The 23,919-nt window shown below is 37.2% G+C and overlaps 1 protein-coding gene across 1 annotated transcript in view; it reads left to right on the forward strand.

The window, feature by feature from the left end:
- The window catches only part of LOC141389920 (juvenile hormone esterase), a 154,899-nt gene that overhangs the window by 41,071 nt on the left and 89,909 nt on the right, over positions 1-23,919 (forward strand). The window contains exon 2 of the mRNA XM_073962182.1: positions 21,617-22,280. Coding sequence (XP_073818283.1) covers positions 22,107-22,280 — 174 coding nt within the window. The 5' untranslated portion in view covers positions 21,617-22,106. The remainder of the gene's footprint in view (positions 1-21,616; positions 22,281-23,919) is intronic.

Genomic DNA, 23,919 nt, shown 5'->3' on the forward strand with positions numbered 1-23,919 from the left:
ATTCTCAACGTAACCCATTTAAAATAATATTTTCTTTTCATAGAGATTTTCATAAATTAAAATTCCCTTATTGAATCCTATTAAAGCGTGCATGTGCGTGCTACATAAAATATTAAAAAATAAAATTATGCTACATCATGCCAAAAATCTGAAAACTGAATGTTAAAAACTTTGTAATTTGTACAATAACTGTAACAAATTAATAAATTAATTGCGTTTTGTTTAAAGCTCATTTTTTTCAATAACCAGTGGCACTCGCACGCATAAATATTTCACAGCTATGCGGTTGCGAACTTTATAAGAGGCTGTTTTTACTTTTTAAACGGTCATTGAGGCATAGCGGTCGATGGTGTTGATCGTGATTTAATAACCTAGTCAGTCTGCCATACACGGCCAACAATGCTTCTTACAACTGTGAAGATGATGATCATGACGACTACAGTTACAGTTATGATGATAATGACGATGATGGTGGTATGTATTGGCAATTTAGTTCCGTTAAATACAAATTATTGTGTACCGATCGTGAATATGTCGAACAGCACATGAATCTGACAAAAGTATGCATTGATTTTTATTATATAACAAAATTCGCGCTTATGCCGTTATCTCTGGTATGGATGGTTGTGTTTGTATTTTGACTTTGGCGTAAAAGAAACTAACTTTTTCGTATATTAGTCATGTTTTTATATCCTCAGCATGGCATTTATTTTTATTGGTGTATAGTTTTCCAGATTCAAAAATTCGACTAGAGTGGGTTTAGCTGGTCACTTCAACAGATACATCATATCATGCAGTCCACATACAGGACATGTGTTGGATATCGTGCTGTCGATACGGGTCCATGCAATAAACACTCGAGTTGACACACCTTGGTTATTGTAGTACGACATACGCACTCTATCATGGAACTGCCTGCCCAACTCATTGTGAAAGCTATCCAAGCCTGCCTACCTTTGGACCTCTCACTGTAGGTCAAGCATATCAGGAATTCTCATGGCGGTTCCTTAAGAATATGGCCCACTGGTGTCATGAGGAAGCACCAGTACTCAGGTCGACATTCTGGTAGATTTAAATATTATTGCACTGTGTAGATTTAACATTTGCATACCACACTGATGCTGCATACCTAATCGACATAGTGAAGTTAGTGGTCGGCATAAGGACACCATTGACCAATATGTTCCGGGAAATCCTCATTTCAGGCGGCCATGTGGTGAACAGTGTGGTAGTAGATTATGTTCGGTTCTTTAATGTCAATTCTTTATCAGATGGAAGGACTGCACTAAATCAGTTATTTAGTTAATGAATCTATCACATATGTCATTGAGGACTCTACGACAAGATCGTACAATCATCTGCACACGTTCGATCTCTATGCCGTTCGGAGGGTGTGGAATTTTAGAAAGTTCCAGAGATATCACCCCAACTTTGGGAACTCCCAGGTTCACTCTAAGGGTCGTCGACTTCTTATTTCTCAATATCACAAATGACTGGCGTTCGCGCAATTACCGGCGTCCACATAGGCAAATAGTATTCCATATATCATTAAATAGCTTGGCATTGTTGATACAGTCAAGCCTTTGATAGGTCAAGAGCCACAACAACTGTTCGGCAGAACGCCGTTTCTTGTTCAGCCTACGATTGATATGGGTGGATTTTTCAGAATCCGTGCTGATGTTGGGCAACTGAGATAGTACTTCTCATCGTGGGAAAGAGTAGTGCCTCTAGGACATTGCCGACCAAGAAGAGTGCAGACAAAAAATGTGAATATATTAAAAACATTAGCAATTTATGACAGTGTGTTAGTAAGTTTGCATGCACGCAAGCTACAAAACAACAACAAATCAAAACATTTGTTCTCTTGTCCGCTCCTTCTTGGCGTTCGGTTCGTGTGTGTGTGATTTGCCGAAAAATTTCGTAACCTCAACAATACCAAAGAACAGGGATGCTCTAGGACAGCATTGAGCAACGATACACATCCGTACATAAAACATACGTAGGCAACATCGTGTGACTTCGTTCGGTTAAGGCATTTGTTGTTGTTTAACACAATACAAGCACAGCACACAGTTTAGTCTTTATGTGTGCAGGGCACTCGCTCTAGAACCTTCGCTACCGTCGACAGAAGGGAAAGCGGCCTGTTCAATTCGCCTCTGCTGGCATCATTGTCTGGCTTCAGTAGATGGATCACTTTGCCAAATCCCCAGTCTCCGGTGATTTCACGTTTCGCATGATATCTGCAACATCATACATACACACAAAATAACACAACATTCCCGAAGGAACAAGTGAGCCTTCTCTCATATCAATGAGTCCACTCCGATTGATATGGGACTTAATTTTTATTGCCGAGTCCGAACGGAGTGTCTTACGACACCACTTGTAGAGAAGTTTTTCATGGCTGAAATACTAAGGAAATATAAGACAACATATTACACTGAGGGGATTTGCTACCGCTGGTCTGGTCAGGGATTGTTGTGGTACTTCTTCAGAGCCCTTACACATCGCAGAATACTGGTCTTTGGTCTATAACTTTCGGGGTTCTCAACAAAGTGCCGGTTAAAATAACACGCACGCAGTTGAATGTAATGGTGTTCCGGAAAATCCACTAGAATTTAAGAAACTGAACAGCTCTTTGAAGCGGTGATTCTTAAATGTTCAAAACCCTTGTCAATCGACTCGTTCATGGTAGAGTTGGGTAATCTAGTTCCTAGTTCCTTGTACTAGTTCCAAAACGTATGAGTAACATCATGAAATATAACGTGTGATAGTAAGTATACGCAGTTCGTTCAAAGAAAAAATGTAAGCCATCGGAACTGCGAAGTGAACTAGATAGTTCCATATAGTTCCTTTGGCACAACTCTAGTTCATGGATAGTAAGTCGATCCGTTACTTCGCTTGCACCATCCTTACTCAAAATGATGTAAACAATGCAACGTTACAAGCTGCAGATGACGGTGAGCTTTGTTGTCTGGATTGCGGTGACTCATAAGTCTACAATTTTTCTAAATTTGGGGTGGGGGGCGGTAGTCTGGGAAACCGTTGAATTTGCTTTGCAGTAATGAGGCATTTTCGGGGGCGCTGAACAACAACAAGGAGTGGAAGGTGATGCGTTTGTTGTTGTTGGGGAGACTCCAATGGTGTTTCGTATTTCGACGACAAAGTTGGAGGGATGTTTTAACGCAGCAACAGCAACAAAATTCCGATCGCAGTAGTCCTGTAGAGTGCTGAGACCGGAGCAACCTAGGAAGTACATCCGAAGATGGACCTTATCCGTCTAAAAGTTAATTTTTTCTACAAGTCACAATATTCTTCTCAGGCCTAAATCAGGTTCGGGTACATCTAACAAAAAATTTCAAAGAAAGCGTAAGGGTACCTAAGGGTACGCTTGCAGTGGATTGTCCACATGACCTCTATATCCACGATAGTTTTTTTTCGGGACCTAGTCTATAGACCCTCAGATAATGGCTCAAAAGCCCTAAAAACTTTTAAGGCCCAACTAGAATGACTAGGGATCACGATAACATATGTATTATAAACTTTCATATATCGGATAGCATCCTTGAGTACACCCTTTCAATGCATCAGCATTTTCGCGTAAGTTTGTTGTTGTTTTAAGGTTTCTTCTAGGATTGGATTTTTAACTTTTTACAGCGATATAATATTTTTATACACTCAGCATATATGCTAACGAGGGTATATGCTAGGGTGGGTCGATTTGTGTGGAAGGAAAAAAACCTTAATGAGCCCTTCGCTTTTCTGATTCCTGGGATTGAACTGAGCAAAAAAGTGCACTGGGCCATATATCTACTGTGAAAATCGATCGGTCCACTGGACCGTGAAAATCGAGCCTCCCGATTTTGACTTTAAGTTTTTTATTGACGTTTTTTGGATATTTTGGCATATAACAGCCAAACCATTGAGATTTTCGATCCAACACAAATACAAAAATTGTAGCCAAGACAGTAATTTAGAACTCTCTAATACATCGCTAAAGCATTGGAATGCTCCTTCAGGCAGTTTTGGCCTTGAGAAAGTGAAAACTTTTCGAAAAATGTCGATAAATGACACTGTGCTACAAAAGTTGACCAGAAAAATATTCAAGTGTTCTGATGCAAAATTATATGGTGTTGGGATCCATGGACAACGACAATGCCTTTAGTTCGTTGGGGTCAGTTCGTTTTATTTTTTTATAACGGTAAAAGTAGTGAAAATCTGGGTTTCTTACATTTTCAAATTTAAACGGACATATCTTCTTTTTTCACTACGGATTTCTAGTGATCCTTCTTCCTTTTATTTGAAAATAAAAATTATGAGAAAGTCAGTTATAGTTTTTTTGAGGGGGTTTTCAGACTTAAACCACTATAACATAGCCATTTGTTAACCGATTTAAACAAATAATAACCTGTTCTAAAGATATTATTCACCCCTTTAAAAGCAAGAAGGATCACTAGAAATCCGTTGTGAAAAAAAAGATATGTCCGTTTAAATTTGAAAATGTAAGAAACCCAGATTTTCACTACTTTTACCGTGAATAAAATCTTCAAATGGGGGCTATAATGACGGACACCGGATAACTCTTGAAAGGAGTAACCGATTTGCACATCGTAATATTTCTACCAGACTTAGATGAGGTTTTAGTATAGACTCAATTGGTCCACTCCTTCGGGTACCTTCCACACAAAATTTCGGAAAAGTTCAGTTTAGGACCTGCCCTCGAATCTCTATGATTTTTGTTGTAGCAACTTGTATTCACTGCCCCCCCCCCCCATACGATGGTACAAGTTTCAGCAGGGGCAAGTCCATACTTCCTGAGAACATAGTCTCAAAGGTGCAAAAAGCCCCTATGACACCGTGTGTAGAGGTTGGAGCGCAAGATAACTCTCGAATGGATTAACCGATTTGGTCCAAAGTTTGGCCTTCGTAATATTTTGTGCAAACGTAGTTTAAGTTCGAAGATGAGTCATATCGGCCCACTCCTTCAGGTACATCTCTCACAAAAGTTCAAAAATATTCAGAAAAATTGTTGGCACGATAACTCTTGAATGGATTAACCGATTTGGTCCATACTTTACACATCCTAATATATCTACCAGATATAGATCAGGTTCGAATATGGACTATATTTGTCCACTCCTTCGGGTACCTATCACACAAAATTTCGGAAAAGACCTGCCTTCGAATCACTTTTTGTTGAAGCAAGTTGCAGTCGCTGCCTCTAGTCCATACTTCTTGGGAAAACAGCCCGAAAGATGTAAAAAAACCCCTATGGCACCATATGTAGTGGCTGGAGAGCATGTTAACTCTCGAACTGATCGACCGATTTTGTCCAAAATTTGTCCTTAGTCATATTTTGTCGTAGTTTCAGTTACAAGATAGACAACTTCCGGTACTTCCCCCGAATATTTAAAACTTGTCATTTAAATGGTATGCACATTATATATTAAACACATTTTAGTTTAACTTCTAAAATGGAGGTACCTTAGGGTACCTCTCCCACAAAGGTTCAACTTTTGTGTCTAAGTGCAAATTAAGGTCTGTTCGAAGATTCTTTGGAAATGTATACCGATGCTGTTCGTACTTCCTGGCATACTGGTCCAAAAGTTTTACGATTACCCACTGAAATGACTATCGAAAAGATATGACTCCCGAAATAAGATCCACTTCCATAATGAATTATGTATCCATTCATTTAAGAACCTAATCCACATTTTTGTCGGCAAGTTCTTATATCCAAAAAAGGCCACAAAATACTGAAAAGACCATAACTACATTCGATCTGACCGTAGATGAAAGTTTCAATTCACATACGCTGGGGGTATATCTCTGTCGGAAAAGCCGACTGATACTTTTTTACTTGTTTTGATTATAACGATACAAATTATTAGTAGGAACCTTTATGGAATTTTTCCCACATAAACTCCCGAAATTAGATGCAGTTCTATGACAATGGACAATGTCGAACCATTATTTCAGGTACGTCCTCTGCAAAAGTTCAACAATTTGTGCCACTTCTCGGATCATGTTGAAATTTTTATAGCTCATAGTCATTGTGATCATGACTACACCTAATACTTTTTTTGCTAGAGGATGCCAATACTTTTTGAGTTATGGGTCCCGAAATGTCCTAATATTTACGGTCATTCCTTCATACACCTATTGCACTAAAACTGTTGGTAGTCTCGGGTACGATGCTATAATTTTCTTATTCATAGTATAATGGCCTGAATGTTTCAAAAACCCTGACCAAATGGTATTCTTGGCATATAAGTAGAATTATGTTTGAATGATTGGGCCTGTCAATGTTTAATAATTATGCTCATTGTTTATGATATTTATCTCACAAATGCCTCTTAAATTTACGCTGGAAACATCCAAAAATTTGTGTCACCTTCGAAGATGTCAAAATTATTGATTTGTTCATGGAACATTTAGGTCCACCAGTCCTGTTTTTTGTGCTGGCTGAGTTTAGTTGTTGGAAAATCCTGATTTCTTACTTGTCTTATATTCACATCACCTAAGCGAATGCATCTACATTTATTATTGTATCATTCATTACTTACAATTTCAACTTCCTCATTCCGTTCTCATAAATTTACAAGGTCAAATGTAAAGCAGTTTAATGCACTTTTAGTAAAGTTTGTGTAAATTTGGCATTCCCAAATTTATTCTGAAATGAAGTTTCTTTTAACACAGTACAAAAAAACTAACCTAATATTGCATTTGTTTACTTTTTTATGCCAAGCAAATGCGTTTGTTTTTCTTTTTCATCTTGCTTTTACTTTCTTCTCCGTTTTTTCGTAAATCTACAATTAACGCTGAAAGATGGCTAAAAGTTACGGCAATGTGGTAAGAAAGTGTTTACCGAAATACTTAATATTGATTATAGCCTCCAGTCTTTTGTTATTTACCTCTCTTCTCCTCAATCTTTATGTTGTAGACCAACAAAAAAAGGAGGGGGAGTCGTTTGTATGTAAGTTGATTTTGGTACACATTCCTCCAGAGACTGGTTCAGTGTGTGAGGTTATTGTTTCTCCAAGCATTCAACATCATCATCATCTTAGGAGAGATAATAATAATAATGTTTGCTATTGACGCTGGCGTTGAACTTGCATAATCGCTTACAACTTGGATCAACAATGAAACACACTCACTCACATTGAAATACATATGGCCAGAGTTTAGTTGGTTAGTGGGCAGCAACAATGGTATCCCCATTTAAGTAGGAAGTTGTGGTGATGACGATGCGTTTTTGTTTTTGATTTCTTTGGGCTTTTGAATGCATTTCTTTATTTTGTTTTATTTTTTTTCTTTTACTTTTGTTTTTTTTGAGTTTCTTTGGTTGGGATTTGTTATTTTTCGAAACAATTTATGTGTAATAAAGATTGCGTGTTTTTTGTTTTGTTTTTACAGATGCTATAATTAATTTATTGAATTTAATTTGAAATTGGTTTTAATTTAATTATTGTCTCAGTTTTTTTTCAGTGTGCATTGCATTGCAGGCAGGTGTCAACACCATAAAAGACTTAGGCAACAAACGTGAATTAAAACTGATTCCCATGATTGTTTAATAAAAAAACAATATTATTTGGTAATCATTTTATTAAGTGTTAATTATTATAACACTGAACTTTTGGTAAATGTTGGTTTGAAATGTTGCTAAAAATAAAAATAGATATTTTTAAATTATTTCTCTATTTTAGGTAGTTTCAAGGTTGTAGTCCCCATCAAAGATTTCACAGTTATTTCGTATTTCAGTGAAAAAAAATTCTAGATTTTTTCAATATTTTTTCCAATGACCAACAGAGTTATAAGCGTGGATTTTTTTCAATATTTTCCCAACGAGCAACAGGGCTTTAAGCGTGGATTTTTTTCAATATTTTCCCAACGAGCAACAGGGCTTTAAGCGTGGATTTTTTCAATATTTTCCCAACGAGCAACAGGGCTTTAAGCGTGGATTTTTTCAATATTTTCCCAACGAGCAACAGGGCTTTAAGCGCGGATTTTTTCAATATTTTCCCAACGAGCAACAGGGCTTTAAGCGTGGATTTTTTCAATATTTTCCCAACGAGCAACAGGGCTTTAAGCGTGGATTTTTTCAATATTTTCCCAACGAGCAACAGGGCTTTAAGCGTGGATTTTTTCAATATTTCTTCCAATGACCAACAGGGCTTTAAGCGTGGATTTTTTCAATATTTTTTCCAATGACCAGCAGGGCTTTAAGCGTGGATTTTTTCAATATTTTTTCCAATGACCAACAGGGCTTTAAGCGTGGATTTTTTCAATATTTTTTCCAATGACCAACAGGGCTTTAAGCGTGGATTTTTTCAATATTTCTTCCAATGACCAACAGGGCTTTAAGCGTGGATTTTTTCAATATTTCTTCCAATGACCAACAGGGCTTTAAGCGTGGATTTTTTCAATATTTTCCCAACGAGCAAAAGACCTTTGACCACACTGGCGCCGCATAGCTTACCACATACCTACCTATCACATTATATGTGATCAAAAATATTTCTACATCTGCACCCGCCTAGGGACTTTGGTACCTTGTACCTACATCTCAGGTTGTCTCAGATGACTGTGGCATGCGCGGAAGATGTGAACAGCTGTCAAATGTGAATGCTCCAATCTTGGGCTTGTCAGTGTTCGGAATTCTGCTACCATCGACCATGACATTCAGCTAAGAGCTTACCTGCATAGCTCGTTGAAAAAAATCGTAAGATCAGTCAAATAAGAGTTAAGCCGTTCACAAATAACATTAGGGAAGGTACCTGATATCTTACTTACTGACTTAGCTGGCCCATTACAGAACATTTGTTCCATAGACCGAACTAAGAAAATATCTCCAATTCTCTCTGTTTTTCGCTTCGCTTTCTGGAATACCGCGCCTTTTCATTTCTTAATCCACTTGCATGCTCCATCGAAGCTTAGGCCTGCCGATTCTGCGTGCACCGCCATGTGTCATTTATTCATACGCCTTTTTAGCGGGTTCATCATCGTATATTCTTATGATATGGCCTAGCCAACGCAATCGTTGCATCTCGATACGTTTAACTATATTCATGTCTTTGTATAGCTTATATAGCTCGTGGTTCATACGACGTCGATATTCACCGTCAACGTAAATCGGCCCGTAGATCTTTCGAAGAATGTTTCTCTCAACCACACCAAGCACTGCCTTATCTGCTTGCGCAAGTACCCATGCTTCGGAGCCATACATTAGCACGGGTAGTATCAGCGTTTTGTAGAGTGTTATTTTTGTTCGACGAGATGTGGCTTTGTTTTTAAATTGCTTACTTAAACTACTGTTGGCCAATACAATTATTCTTCTTATTTCACAACTGATGTTGTTTGTTGTGTTTATGGCAGTGGCGAGGTAGACGAATTCTTTAACTACCTCAAAATTATAGGTACCAACTTCCACGGTTGGTCCGAGCTCTATGGACGCTTTGCGCGTCGACAACATCAATTTGGTCTTTTCGCCGTTTACCGCCAGACCCACTTTCGCAGATTCTGCTTCGACCTTCCTAAAGGTGTCCGTTACTTCCTCGACAGATCGTCCCATGATGTCTATGTCATCAGCATAGGCAAGTAACATGTGGCTATTGGTGTAAATTGTGCCATTTCTATTGACATTTGCATCTCGTATTAACTTTTCCAGCAAAATGTTGAATAGGTCACACGAAAGGCTGTCTCCTTGTCTGAAATCTCTTTTGGTGCTGAACTGTTCGGAGAGGTTCTTTCCAATTTTAACTGAGGACCTAATATCAGTTAAAGTCATCTTACAAAGCCGGATGATTTTTGCGGGGATACCAAATTCAGACATTGCATGGAATACCTTTGATCGGAGGGGACTGTCGAATGCAGCTTTATAATCGACAAAAAGGGGATATGTGTCGATCTGCATCTCTTGGGTCTTCTCCAGGATTTGCCGCAGGGTGAATATCTGGTCAATGGTGGCCTTGCCAGGTCTAAAGCCGCATTGGTATGGCCCAATTATCTCGTTCACCATAGGCTTTAGTCGTTCGCACAATATGCCTGACACGATCTTGTAGGCAATAGGGAGTAGACTTATGCCCCTATAGTTAGAGTATACAGTCTTATCTCCCTTCTTGTGGACAGGGCACAGGATACTCAGGTTCCAATCATCGGGTACTCGTTCTTCCTGCCAGATGGTGCTAACTAGCTGATGAATACACCTTATCAGCGTGTCGCCTCCGGTTTTGAACAGCTCGGCTGGTAAGCCATCGGCTCCTGCTGCTTTATTATTCTTCAGCTGGTTGATTGCTGTCTTTACCTCATCTTGGCTGGGCGGTATACATTCAATACCATCTTCTGGGATTGGATCTGTGGTACCATCGTCTTCGCTACTATTGGATACCAGCAGATTGGAAAAATGTTCCTTCCATATCCTGAGCACGCTATCTGTATCTATTACCAGATTACCTTGCTGGTCTCTACAGAAGGATGTGCCTGTACCAAAGTCATCTGTTTGATGTTTCACTCTTTGGTAGAATTTTCGGACTTCATTCTGGCTCCTGTACATCTCGATTTTTTCACACTCCCGCTTTTCCATTTCTCTCTTTTTCTTGCGGAAATGACGTTTCTCTTCTCTCCTTTTCTCCCGATATCTCTCTAGTGCGCTACGCGTTGCTAATGATTGTAAAGTAGATCTATATGCCGCATTTTTCTCTTCGGTAGCAGCACGACACTTCTGGTTATACCATAAATTCCTTTGTGGAGGTCTCTGGAATCCAAGTATGGATTTTGCGGCTGTTTGCATGGTGTGGGCAATGTTTTGCCATTGTCCTGATATGTTATCGGGACGAGTAGTGCTTTGATTAAGCAGTTGAGCCAGTTGAGTGGAATATGCTGTGGATATCTGATGTGTTTGCAGCCTATCAATGTCCAACTTCCGTGTTGTGTCTGTTCGCACTTTGTTTGCTACGTTTAATCTGGTACGTGCCTTTGCCGAAACAAGGTAGTGGTCCGAGTCTATGTTTGCACCGCGGAACGATGGTACATCCAACACACTTGATGCATGTCTTCCATCTATCACAACGTGATCAATTTGATTTATTGTTCTTTGATCTGGCGACAGCCAGGTGCCCTTATGAATATCGAGATGCTTAAATCTGGTACTGCTAACTACCATGTTTCTTGCAGCTGCATCAGCCTCATACCATTGTCAGATGTTTCACTGTGGAGACTGAATTACCCGACTGTTGGGCCAAAGATATTCTCCTTTCCAATTTTGGCATTGAAATCGCCTAGTATAATTTTAATGTCATGGGCAGGGCAACGGTGTTTCTTCTAAGCGCTCGTAAAATATATCTTTGGTCTGTTCGTCCTTTTCTTCAGTGGGAGCATGAGCGAAAATATAGCAGATGTTGAAGAATTTAGCTTTTATTTTATTATTTTTGCAGCAAGTCTTTCAGCAAGTCTGGATACCAAATGTTTTAGTCTCCGACTATCTACGAATCCGCAACCAAACTCATGCTTTACGTCATGGCAGCTATAATACAATGCGTCACCTTTTAGTGTGGTTGTGGCGCCTTTTCCAATCCATCGTATTTTCTGTATGCCAGTAATGTCGGACTTGTACTTTTCAAGTACGTCTGCCAATACAAAGACTGCACCTTCTCTATAAAGAGTGCGAACATACCAGGTGCAGATTCTAAGATCATGGTCCTTAAAACGTTTGCGAGGTTCGTCAAATTTAGAGGGTTTGTTTTTCTTTTCTTTCGTTTTTTCATAGTAGGCTGTTTATTCTAGGGGAGGGTTACTAACCCGACGCCCAAACCCAAGTTTTTACGTTCAGGTAGTTTTGGAAATTCGTACTTATGGGTACGGAAAATACTTAATGGTACTAAATATGGTAGAATTTGGATTTGGGCGGACGGATAGAACTGGAATCCTGAGATTTGGAAAAAGATTACTGTTATTATTTATTATTAATGTCAGTGTAGGGTTGAATTATGTGGTTGTCGAAATACATACCATAAGTATACGAAAATTTCTAAATGGTACTAAATTTGTTATTAAGTATAGGGACAGAGCTGGTGTGTAACGTTGGAATATGGGGTGGTTTAAGAACTAAGTACCATAGGTGTACGAAAAATACTAACAACAACAAAACATTGTTCCACAACATCCCATACGGGACAAGGGCGACTTCTCTCATATCAATGAGTGCACCCCGATTCATATTTAGCTCAATGATATGGGACCTACTGTTTATCGCCGAGTCCGAACGGCGTGTCCTAAGACACCACTTATAGAGAAGTTTTTCAAGGCTGAAATACTCAGGAAATGTCGCCAACATTACTGAGGGGTATTTTGCCACCGTTGAAAAATGTTTGGTGTTGCCTGGCCGGGGAATCGAACCACCGACCTTCTGCGTGCAAGGCGGGCGTGCATACCATTGCCCCACGATGGCACCCACGAAAAATACTAAATCATTCTAAATTTGGTATCGGGCGTAGGAAAAGAGTCCTGTGGGGTTAATGTATGGAGATGGATAATATATAAAAAATCCATAAGTAACATTATGGCTATAACAATAAAAAATTGTACAAAAACATTATTTTATTATTTGTCTGTTGTTTGGTGTAATTTGTATCTCACATAAATCTTTTATAACATAAACATTACATTAATGTAGTTAACATACAATTGTGGTGCCTACGTCATCATTATTACGTTTCTGGTCTGACTTAAAAAACATAAACCTCAAAAAACAAGTTAAAAGACTTTCATTACCTCACAAAAGAAGTGCAAGTGTTTCCGTGGCATTGTTGTTGCATCGCACAACTCAAACAAAACTCACACACAATAACACCCCCCAGAAACTCCAACAGACCTGTTTCTTATATCAACAAAACAAAAGTTGAACATAAAAATGTAGTCTAGCATAATTTGGGATGCTGTTGGCCAGTTTTAGCCGGCAAACTAGAAATACAATAATTATGCTCTCATAGATGGCAACAAATGTTGTGAATGTTAACATTTCTACGAGGAGCATAACTTGAAGATACTAAAGTATTTCGTTTTTTGTTCAGTGCCAACAGAACGCCTCTTTGTCTGTTGATTGATTGAGAGAGGTTATTGTTTAAATCAATGTGCAAATTATTTAAATAAATATTTCTTAAATTAAAAATTACCATAAGAAGAAACGGTCCATCAATCGAAGCATTGGATGAATTGTTATTTTATGATCGGCGGTGGTTTTTAAAGCGGTTTTACTTGGCTTTAATTAAATTTTGCCATTTTTATTTTGAGGTTTATGTGTTGAATTCTTTTGTTCAATATATTTGTTACTTGTCTGCCACTTGAAGGTGTTAACGGCAAAGGGGGGAACAAAAGAAGTATTTGGAAATGAGTAACAAGATTTTTGTTAAGTGTAATGTAAAAAACACTAAAGGTTTGTGTCTTAAGTCTTTTGTTTCCAAGCACAATTTCATCTTGTGGCTGCAAACAATGCTTCGAATTGTTTGGAGAGAAATTTAAAAGGGCATTAATAAACTATAACAATCTTAATCGATACTGTCTTATTGAATTTAGCGCATCAAAAAACACTTTCAAAGAAACTTTAAAAAGATTTTTATTGTAATTCCCTTTCTTATGTATGTATATAACAAGTAAATTATATGTACATTTTATTTTTATTTTTAGTCCTAGTCTGTAAGGAACATTGTTCTATAGACTATTATGAAATAAAGAAAGAATTGTTTTCGAATCATCTAAGTAAAACTGGCCATAAGTCCTCTAGTTAAAAGTATTGCCAAAAAACTGTAGGAATTTAATTTTAGACAGCAATTGAAAACAAAAGAAGTAACAGAGTATCGGTCGGCTTCACCAACAGAGATATACCGTCAGGATGCTCAGGTTCCAATCGTCGGATACGCGTTCTGATTTCATTTCAACTCCTGTACATCTCCATTACTTCGCACTCCCACTTTTACATTTTTTTCCCCGGGGAGATGACGTTTCTTCTCTCTCATTTTTTGATAAACCTTTCGTGAGCTACGCATTGCTACTGATTAAAAAGTAGCCATATTGTCGGTGTCATGCTTAAGTGTTCCATACGCCATTTTTGACTTTTTGAGATACAGGTGGATTCCAGGGTTTTCCGGTATGCTCTTTCTGAATTTCTAGTCGGCTTTCTCCTATCTGCTCTAGTTTCCGAGATATCCACGCCTCGATGGGAAAGCATAAACTTTTTTCGGTTATGAAATTAATATTTTAAAAACTTAGAAGTATAAAAACACATTTCAAAAATCAGAATTTTAATTTTCGATTTAGAAGTATTTAATTTATTGAGGCAAAGATGGAAAATTTTTTTGTCACTTTGTTCCATGTGATTTACAATATTTCACATTTGTGTCATAAGTGCGGATATGGAACAAATCGACAAAATATCTTTTTTTTTAAAAAAAATCTATATAACTTTTATATTTCAATACATATTCCTCTAAATTTTTCCAAATATGTTCTATACACTATTATTAATATTTCATGTCAAAAATATAAATATTTGCTTTAGCCAGCTCCACACAGTTGTGACGCAAAACATTAAAATGCGATTATCTCAAAACAGGCAAATGGCGTATGGAACACTTAAGCATGACACCGACGATATGTTGCCGCATTATTTTCTTCGGATGCAGCATGACACTCCTAGTATCTAACATAACGTTATCAATTACGTTTTTTGTTCTTTGATCTGTAGTGCAATTCTCCAACTCATTTTTTTAGTTAACGACAAAAATCGGTAACATTAAATCGCAAAATTATGATTGACAATTCAAATAAAAGTTGACAACACTATTGTTGTCTGTAGAACTTTACGGCAACTTTTTATTGGTCGCTAACTTACCGATATATACTATTAATTACCGAAATTAAAAGCGTTTTAATTTTACCGATTTTTGTCGGTAACCCAAAAAATGAGTTAGATAATTGCACTACAGGTCGAAATGCTTAAATGTGGTGTTGCCAACCGCCTTGTTCTTTGTCACTGCGAAGTCTCTCAGCCTCATTCTGTTGTCAAATGTTTCCCTTTCCGTATTTGGAATTAGAATCACCTAGAATTTTAAGGTTATGAGCAGGAGACCGGTCATATGTTTTTCTAAGCGCTCGTAATATATATCTATCAGTGGAAAATTATTGTCTATACGGAGAAAAAAAGGCATACCTAACATTTGTTCCAAACCTATTTTGCAGTTAACATAAATGTGCTTGCAACTGCCCCTAAAATAAAATAAGTTTGGGTACTATGGTTAATCTCACTGACAAAAATCCTCTCTTCAGCCATACAAAATGTGTTCTAACATACAAAATATGTTAGTACCCAAACAATTAAAATTGAAACATGTTGCAAATATATATTTGTTTGGATCCAAACATATCTCAAACATATATTTTTCTCCGTGAACGCAACGACAGAGTTGGTTTGTGGTTTTGTGCCGCCAATAATAAATCTCTCTAAGGAAGACATCGACTAAGATAGAAGTGCAATACTGAGGAGCGCACCAGGAGGGTCAAATTTCTCTTTATTTATGTAGGAACTCTATAGGTAAAAGCTGGGCCATCAGTCTGAGCGCATGTCTGTATAGGACAGTGGTCTACCCTTTCTTTATCTATTCAGTGAAAAGCACACCTCAGGTGTCATTGCTATATATGCCATATTGAATATCCCCTAGCAAGCAACCCGATGTGCCTTGAGGCTCATGGAGCATAATATGTGTCGTTGTTTACGACTTGGACATGCAAGCGTTCTAGAGCGGCAAGGTTGGAATGTGAAACCGACTACATTTTACCAATCAACACTATTGTTGGACGATAAAACTTTGATACAGCTGAGGTAATACACTCTGGCAGGATTGAGTGATTACAGGGCAGACCAATTCATGATACGATAACCACGTTGCCCTAAAGGTGTTAAGATCCTTCACTATGTAATCTAAGACTCTTCAGATTTATAGGTCCATCGTAAAAACATATAATGCAGCCGTTAAATTTTGTTTGGTATCAGGGCAGTGCAATGTTGAGGGAAACGGGACAGTTGATGAACTCGTAAGACGAGACTGCCTGTTCTCAGACCTTCGGGTGGAGGATTGTATCTAGCTACCGTTTTGCTTCTTACTCGACAAACTCGGAAACGCTCTACACAGAGAAAACTGTAAAGATTTGATAAGACGTATCTGGTTGTAATTTATCGAAGTCAATCTGGCTGGCAATCTCAAGTCGTATAACTCTCACTAAGTAAATCAGAATCACTCTATGGGTCATAACTGGTCATTGCAGCATTAGATATATGACAAGTAAGTGATAGGACAACAACAATGAACCCTATGTGCAGATGTGAAAGAGACTGCAACAATCGAACACCTTCCCTGCTGGTGTCCTAGACTGACAGTCAAACCGATAAAACCCTTTCTCCTCCCTTCCTATCTGTTTTACCTACTCTCCACTTACCTCTTTAATGCCCTTCCATCATCCTTCCTCCCATTCTACCAATCGTATGTATTTTCAGGATGAGCACAATGGAAATTTTTTTACGTTTTTCCGTATCGTAGGAAGTCTTTTATCTACCGGAGTGAAATTGAAATGCAGTTGTTTTAACCTCCGACTAACTAAAATGCGCAGTCAAACACGTATATCATAGCTGCTATGCTGCATCTTCTCTATAAAGAGTCCAAACATTCAAGGTGCAGATTTACAGATCATGCTCTTTTAAACGTTTGCGGAGGTCATGATTTTTTTTCAAAGTAGGATGTATTTTTTATAGGAGTGGGTTAGTAATCCGACGCCCAGCTCAATATTTAATCGCGTGGCCCATGTTAGCTCATTACACCATGGTGACACCATGCGGAGATCAGCATCCACTTGAGACGAAAGAGGGACTACAATAAGTTCTGACCTTTGCCTGAAAGTCACCAAAAAATGAAATTGAAATAACTGAGGAGGACTATAAAACTTCAAACTTAAGCCAAGTTCGAAAATGACCTTTGACGGAAACTTCCCGAAGTTTGCTCTCATGAGTTCCAAATTATGAGCCTCAATGCAGTTTGAAGTTATTTCACAGATAGGCTATAGCACACTTTCATACGAGACAGTTTGGTGTCGATTTAGGATCAAGCGATTTGGACCTTGTAATGTGTTGTCCACACTGAGTTTAAGTTCGAAGATAGTTAAAAATTTTTCCCTAAAATGGTGTGGAGGTTAAGTCTCGAAGGGAGCAATCGATTAGGACCATACTTTGCACATCGTAATATTTTTAGATCATGTTCGAATGTGGACTATATCGGCCCAGGCCTTCGGGTACCTCTCACACAAAATTTTAATTCAGTGAAGTTTAAGACCTGCGTTCTAGACTAATTGATTTTTTGTTTGCAGTAGGCTGTGCTCGAGGTCTCCATTACAAAGATACACATACAAAGTCCAAACACAAAGACCCTTAAAGCTGTTAAAACCTTTATGGCCACGGAACCGGTTACTGCGTTGATACAAACTTTGCAACAATATTTCTTTGAATATTAGATGAAATTTGTTCCACTAAAGTAAAATGGTATTCACGATGTCTTTGAACGGAGCAACCGATTTGGTCCAAACTTTGGATCTCCAAATATATTGTTCAAACTTAGTTTAAATTCGAAAGTGGCTATATCGGTCCACTACTTAGGGTACCTCCCTCCCAAATGTTCTACATTTTAAATTTTTGTTTAAGTGCAGTTAAAGGTCTGTTCAAGAATCCTTTGGAAATTTTAGGGAAGGTACTCCTTGTGTTCCTGTTTAAAGCGATATTATATTTTTATAAATTATATGGTGACCAACTGAAATGGCTGGTGTGCACGATATCTATCGAAAAGAATGACTCCCAAATATGATGCACCTAAAAATATACAATGCGGTCCATTCCTTCACTTACCTCCTCCACAACACTTTTGAGTTTTAATCCAGATCTATATTTTTGTCGGAAAGTTCATGCGGGAAAAAGGGAGACAAAATTCTGAAAGTCCTCTAAATACATAATTGTTAGAGAGAAGGATCTTAGTTGAGAGATCTTAGAGAGAAGGATCTTATTTTAACAAGAGCATGTCTCGCGAAATAAGTAGTTATTTTGTGACAAATTACACTGTGAACCGAAATTCTGGGGGGTAGAAAATTCCTATTGGAGATGAAAGCCCTTGGTGAGTATATACAGAACCCCGAAGGACAGATTCGCCGTGAGTCGAACTTTCGCGATATGGCGTGATGAATATTTTGCTGGAGACCCTAAAAGCCATCTGGAATGAGCGTTATATCTTTTTTCGCTGTTTTTTAAGCTTATATTTAAGATGACATGTCTTCAGTCAAATCAAATAAGGATTCTTTTCGTAGAACATATCGACCATTGATGCTTCATTCAATGTCCTTTTCGTCCTTTATTTCAAGAACCGCAATAAAAGTGGCACAAGATGACATTTTTCAGCTTCGGAATATTCTACAAAAATGTCGCTCGGAAGATTTTAGGTACGGTTCCCAAAGACATAAAATCGATAAAATCTAGTTTAAGCGGTCGTTTTTCACTTTTACCCGAATCTGGCTCAGACAGCCCTATATCTATTTATTTCAATACATTATTGTTAACCTATTGATGATCTAGAATTCTCGGAGTCATTAAAAAAGTTGTATCTTGTTTTGCTAAGCACGTTAATTTCATTATTTTTTGGAATAAATATCCGGATATCCGAATTATGGAACCGGTTATTCTGATATTAAAACCGAATTTTTATCCGGTTTTTATGAACCGAATAACCGTATATGTATATCATTAGAAAGCTATTAAAATTGTCCAACAGATATGACTAATATGCATTAGACGTTTTAAGCGGTTATGGTGCTGGAACAAAAAAACCGTATTTTTGAACCGTTTCTTAACGTCTGTGAGGATACATTTCTGTGCGTGAAAAAAATTATGATCATGACCTGGGGGGTGGAAAATTCTTTTTGGATGTGAAAGCCCTTGGTGTAGACATACAGAACCCTGAAGGGCAGATCCGCCGTGAGTCGAACCTTTGTGTTATGGCGGGTTGAATTCTGGGATGGTGACCCATTATTGCAAGCGTAAAAAGTTACGTAACTGAATTTCAAGTGGGTTTAGGGTGCTACTGGGACAGTATGTGCTAAGTCAAATCGTTTTAGGACGATTTCTGTAGAACATTTATTGTCTTACTCTTATCCTGCTTTGTTGTTTATGTCCTTTTTGTTGAAGAAGGTATAAAAATATACTTTAAAGAAAAGGAAAGATACAATTTCAGGGTTAAAATATTAAAACAAAAAAAACCTCAGCCGATTTGGCTAGGGCATATCACGAAAATAATCTTACGCCGACATAGCACATACTGTCCCAGTAGCACCCTAAACCCACTTGAAATTCAGTTACGTTACGTAATTCAGTTACGTAAAATAATGGGTTAGTAGGGGGTTTTGTAATGAGTATTTTTGCTGGGTATGGATGTATCTATGCAAAATGTTCATACAGTTGTCGAAGATTTTGATTCAAAAAGTCATATTTGGTCTAGAACTTAATTTATGCTTTGACAACCTATTAAGAGGTGCAAAGTTTCGACCAAATCGGTTGATACGTTCGAGAATTATCGTGTGCAACAGCTAGCCAGCCAGACAGATAGACTGACTGTGTGGACTTAATCGACACAAATTTGTCTGAAACTTGGGACCGAAACCCATTATTTTGATAAGACACTTTTTTGATCGTAGCAAAGTGTACACGGTGCGCTTTAGGTTAAGTTAGGTTACGTTGAAAAGAGGGGCGAGTAATCGCCATATGTCCTGGTGGAAATGCAATTAAGCCTGAGTAGGCTTTTTGTGCACTCTAGACTAGATTTTTCGAAGAAGGGGACTATGTCGTATGTTACCCTTAACAAAATCCTTTAATTGTTTCGGGCCATTTGCCACTACTTGATTAAGATCTGGTATAGTGTCGTTCCCTAGAAACAGGGATCTGATGTTTGCAAAAGCGGGGCATTGACAGAGAAAAGGTTCTAATGTTTAATCGTCTTCTCCACATGCCCTGCATATGCTGTTATCTCTACATATAATTTGGAGCAGATGAGCTTGTAAACCCAGGTTACCTGTGAGGACACCTAACTAGTTGTCCTCCAGACTACTGAAGCGTATGTTAGAATAGGTCTAATGACGCTTCTGTATAGCCAATGTGTCATCTTTGGATTAAGACCCAATTTGGAGTCTATTGCCCTTCTACAGGTTGACCAACATCTAAAAGCTTTATTAACTCTTCCTTGAATGTGGACATTCTATTTTAGTATCCTATAGAGGATTACTCCTAGATATTTAAATTTATTGGAAATACTGATTGTCTTGTTTAGAAAAACTGGTTTGTCAAAGTGTCCCAGTTTTGTTTTAATAGTGAAAAGACTTATTTCCGTTTTTCCGGGTTTACGTTAAGACCTCTTGGTCTAGCCCAGTTGTACGCGAGTTTTAGGGCCGATTCGATTCTTCTGCGTAGCGAATTTGGATTCTTACCCCCTCAGAAGTATTATAACGTCGTCTGCATAGCAGACTGGTTCAAACCCCTCGTTGGTTAAAGTCCTTAAAATGCGCCTTAATTAACTTTAAATTAAAAGTGCTTTCACCAAAACTAAATCGCCGGAAGGATTTTAAATAAATTGTGGTCAAATGTCACATTTTTAAGGTTAATTAGATTTTCAGGATTTTGTTTGAAAACACTTGACTTCTTTATGTTGATTTTAAGAACATAATTTTCACTTTCCACTAACTTCTGTAGACCAGCTATGCTTCCTGCTAGTAACTCAACAAAGATAGCGCTAGTTCAAGGTACCTTTCTCATTTATCCATTCTTCTTACTGTAAAAAATAAATAAAAATGTTATAGAGTATCACGTTATTAATTTAATCAATGTTATAATTATCTAAATGTTAGCACTATTCCACATTACATAATGTAGCTAACATTACGTAAATGCTTACAAATTTAGAATCCAGAATATGTTAATTAATCAATCATCACCAAATTATTAGCACAATACCAACAAAGGCTTAATAAGGTTTTTGACTTAAGTCTTTCGTTTTGTTTTAGCTTGAATAAGAGCGAGTGTGAGGGATGGCACGATTATAAGCGGAAGTGTATAAAAACGCTAAACAATTAGCATATATTTAAATTCCGTAAAGCATTTTGAATCTCTTAACAAAAATAACAGCAACAACATATCAATCAATATGCTTAGTTTAACTACCAACAATTAAAGGAACAAACTTGGCCTATAAATAATTTAAATTAAAATTTCAAAGATTATATTCTTAAATAAACCTCGAAAGAATTCTGCCATATCTTTAAGCATCTTCCGTCAATTGTAAATAAAATAAAAAACTGAAGGTTTTTGGCCCATATAAACCGGTGTGTTCCGTAAAGCCAATAATAATTAAAAATAGATAAACATTGGCAGCCAATGTTCTGTTTGGCAAAAACACTGATCTCTTTCCCTCTCTCCGTTTGCTAATTTAAACAAATCATAATTTCAATGAATTAAACATTTTTCTTTTTCTCTTCTTCTTCTTTATTTCAGCTAGCATTTGAACAAAACGTCAAATTGTTTTAGACACAAAAATCTTTAACTAGTTGACATTCGGCTGTGAAAAGACCATGACCGACAGCAACAAAGAAGAGGTCTAGCAAATTATTCTCAACAGTTAAGCGAGTGAAGTCAAAGCAAACACATGCAAAATAAAAAAAAATGCTTAATGGTCAAAAGTAAATTAACTTCAAGAATAATTCAAATAATCGCCCAGTGTTGTGTCGTGTGTGTAATTTGATTACCGGCATTGTGTCTACCCCGATCTATGCTGTTTTAGTGTCACACATCATCGCATATCATAAAATCTGTTGTAAAAGTGTTTATTTTGGAAATTAATCGTGCTATTCTGTCCACTACAACAACTGCATGACCATAAAGCAGTGCTCAAATAGTGTAAACATTAAATACAAATTAATATAAGGTCTTGTTGTAGAATTCTGCATGAGAATATTATAACCTTTGAGGGTAAACAAGTGTAAACATGTTACGTAATTATAGCGGCTTTAAAAGCCCCTCATTAAGTGCGCTAACCTTCGCCTTACTCAGCTGCATTATCGTGTTCAGTTGTATTCGAGAATCATCAACCATCGCCATAGCCCCCTCAACATTTGGCACAGCCATAGCTAGAGCCGGAAAAATATCAAATACCTTAAAGGTAAGTAGATTTGCAATTAATTAAGGTTTTGTAATTGATTTCTATTTATAAATGTGGGATTTGGTCTAAAATTAACACTGCAATATAATGACCCTTCTCCAAATTTGTTAATAAATAAGAAAGAAAGTATCAGTCAGTTGTGCTGACGGAGATATACCCTCAGCCTCTATGCCGTATATAAGATATATTGATTGTGTTTCATGAGTTTGCTTCAAAATACCTGGAATCTCTAGGTACCATAATGTTATATACCATAATGTTATTATATCATAATGGTATACGAAATCATTGGCATATAGTGCAAAAATATTTAGTAAGCAAACTTCTGATTTATAGAGAACTCAAAATATTAAATTACGTTAAACTAAATTTGGAAGATATTTTTGAAAAAAAAATTAGATTTATTTTACTAAAATTTCACAGCCAATTTAGTATGTACCATGGCACAGTTACCCATGTACACGGTGCTTTTGAAACAATTTTAAATGGAAGGTGCTTACACCTCGGAAGTTTTTGCGGATTCTGAAACTACAATGTTCATAGATGAGAACAATCAAAAAACCAAAAAAAAAATCGCCGGAGCGCTTTTTAAATAAATCGCGATTTAAGTTGACATTTTAGGGGTTGTTTAGGTTTTCGCGATTTTGCTTAGAAACCACATTTCCTATCAAAATGGGACTAAAACAAATGTTGTAGATATGAGAATTCTCTACAAGATTGACGTTTATGATATTATCGTCGGTTTTACCGTTTTTGAGATATAGAAGTTCAAATTGGGACAATTCAAATTCAATTCAATTCTGTGTCGCCCCCTTATAAAACAATGTCATGACTACAAATTCCCAACTTAAACTTATATATCTAAAAAAATGTTACAACTAAGGATAAGTAACTTAAGCCAGTCTTGTAGAGAATTTTCACAGCTTTAAGATTTTCTCAGGTCACATGTCGATACGACTTACCGTATTCAAGCAAATTCGCGAAACCCTAACAAAAAAAACTAAAAATGTAAACTGAGCTTCCTTATCTCAAAAATGGTACAAGCTGGGAACAAATGATAAAGTCAATCCTCTAGAGAATTTTGACAGCTACAACATTTTCTTTAGCTCCATTTCGATTGGACTTGCGGTTTTCAAGCAAAATCGTAAAAAACTAAAAAACACCTATAAATGTGAATTTTGACCGCGATTTATTTAAAAATCCCTACAGCGATGTTTTCTTGTTTTTGGATTTTTCTCATCTATGAACACTGCTGATTCAGAATTCACAAAAACTTTTTCTGTGTAAGCGGTTTTCATCAAAAGTTAGTTAAGGCGCACCCTACATGACATTGGTTTATAAGGGGGCGATACAGTCAGTGCATTGTCTCAAGTTGAACTTCTATAGCTCAAAAATGGTAAAAACTACGAAAATACCATAAAGGTCGATCTTGTAGAGAATTTTCATAGCTACAATATTTGATTTAGTCCCATTTTGATAGGAAATGCGGTTTCTAAGCTAAATCGCGAAAACATAAACAACTTCTAAAAATGTCAACTTAAATCGCGATTTATTTAAAAAGCGCTCCGGCGATTTTTTTGTTTTTTGATTGTTCTCATCTATGAACATTGTAGTTTCAGAATCCGCAAAAACTTCCGAG

This window comes from Musca autumnalis, unplaced genomic scaffold (genome assembly GCF_047663935.1).
Source record: "Musca autumnalis isolate F117 unplaced genomic scaffold, ASM4766393v1 scaffold_1, whole genome shotgun sequence".
Classification (NCBI taxonomy): Eukaryota; Metazoa; Arthropoda; class Insecta; order Diptera; family Muscidae; genus Musca; species Musca autumnalis.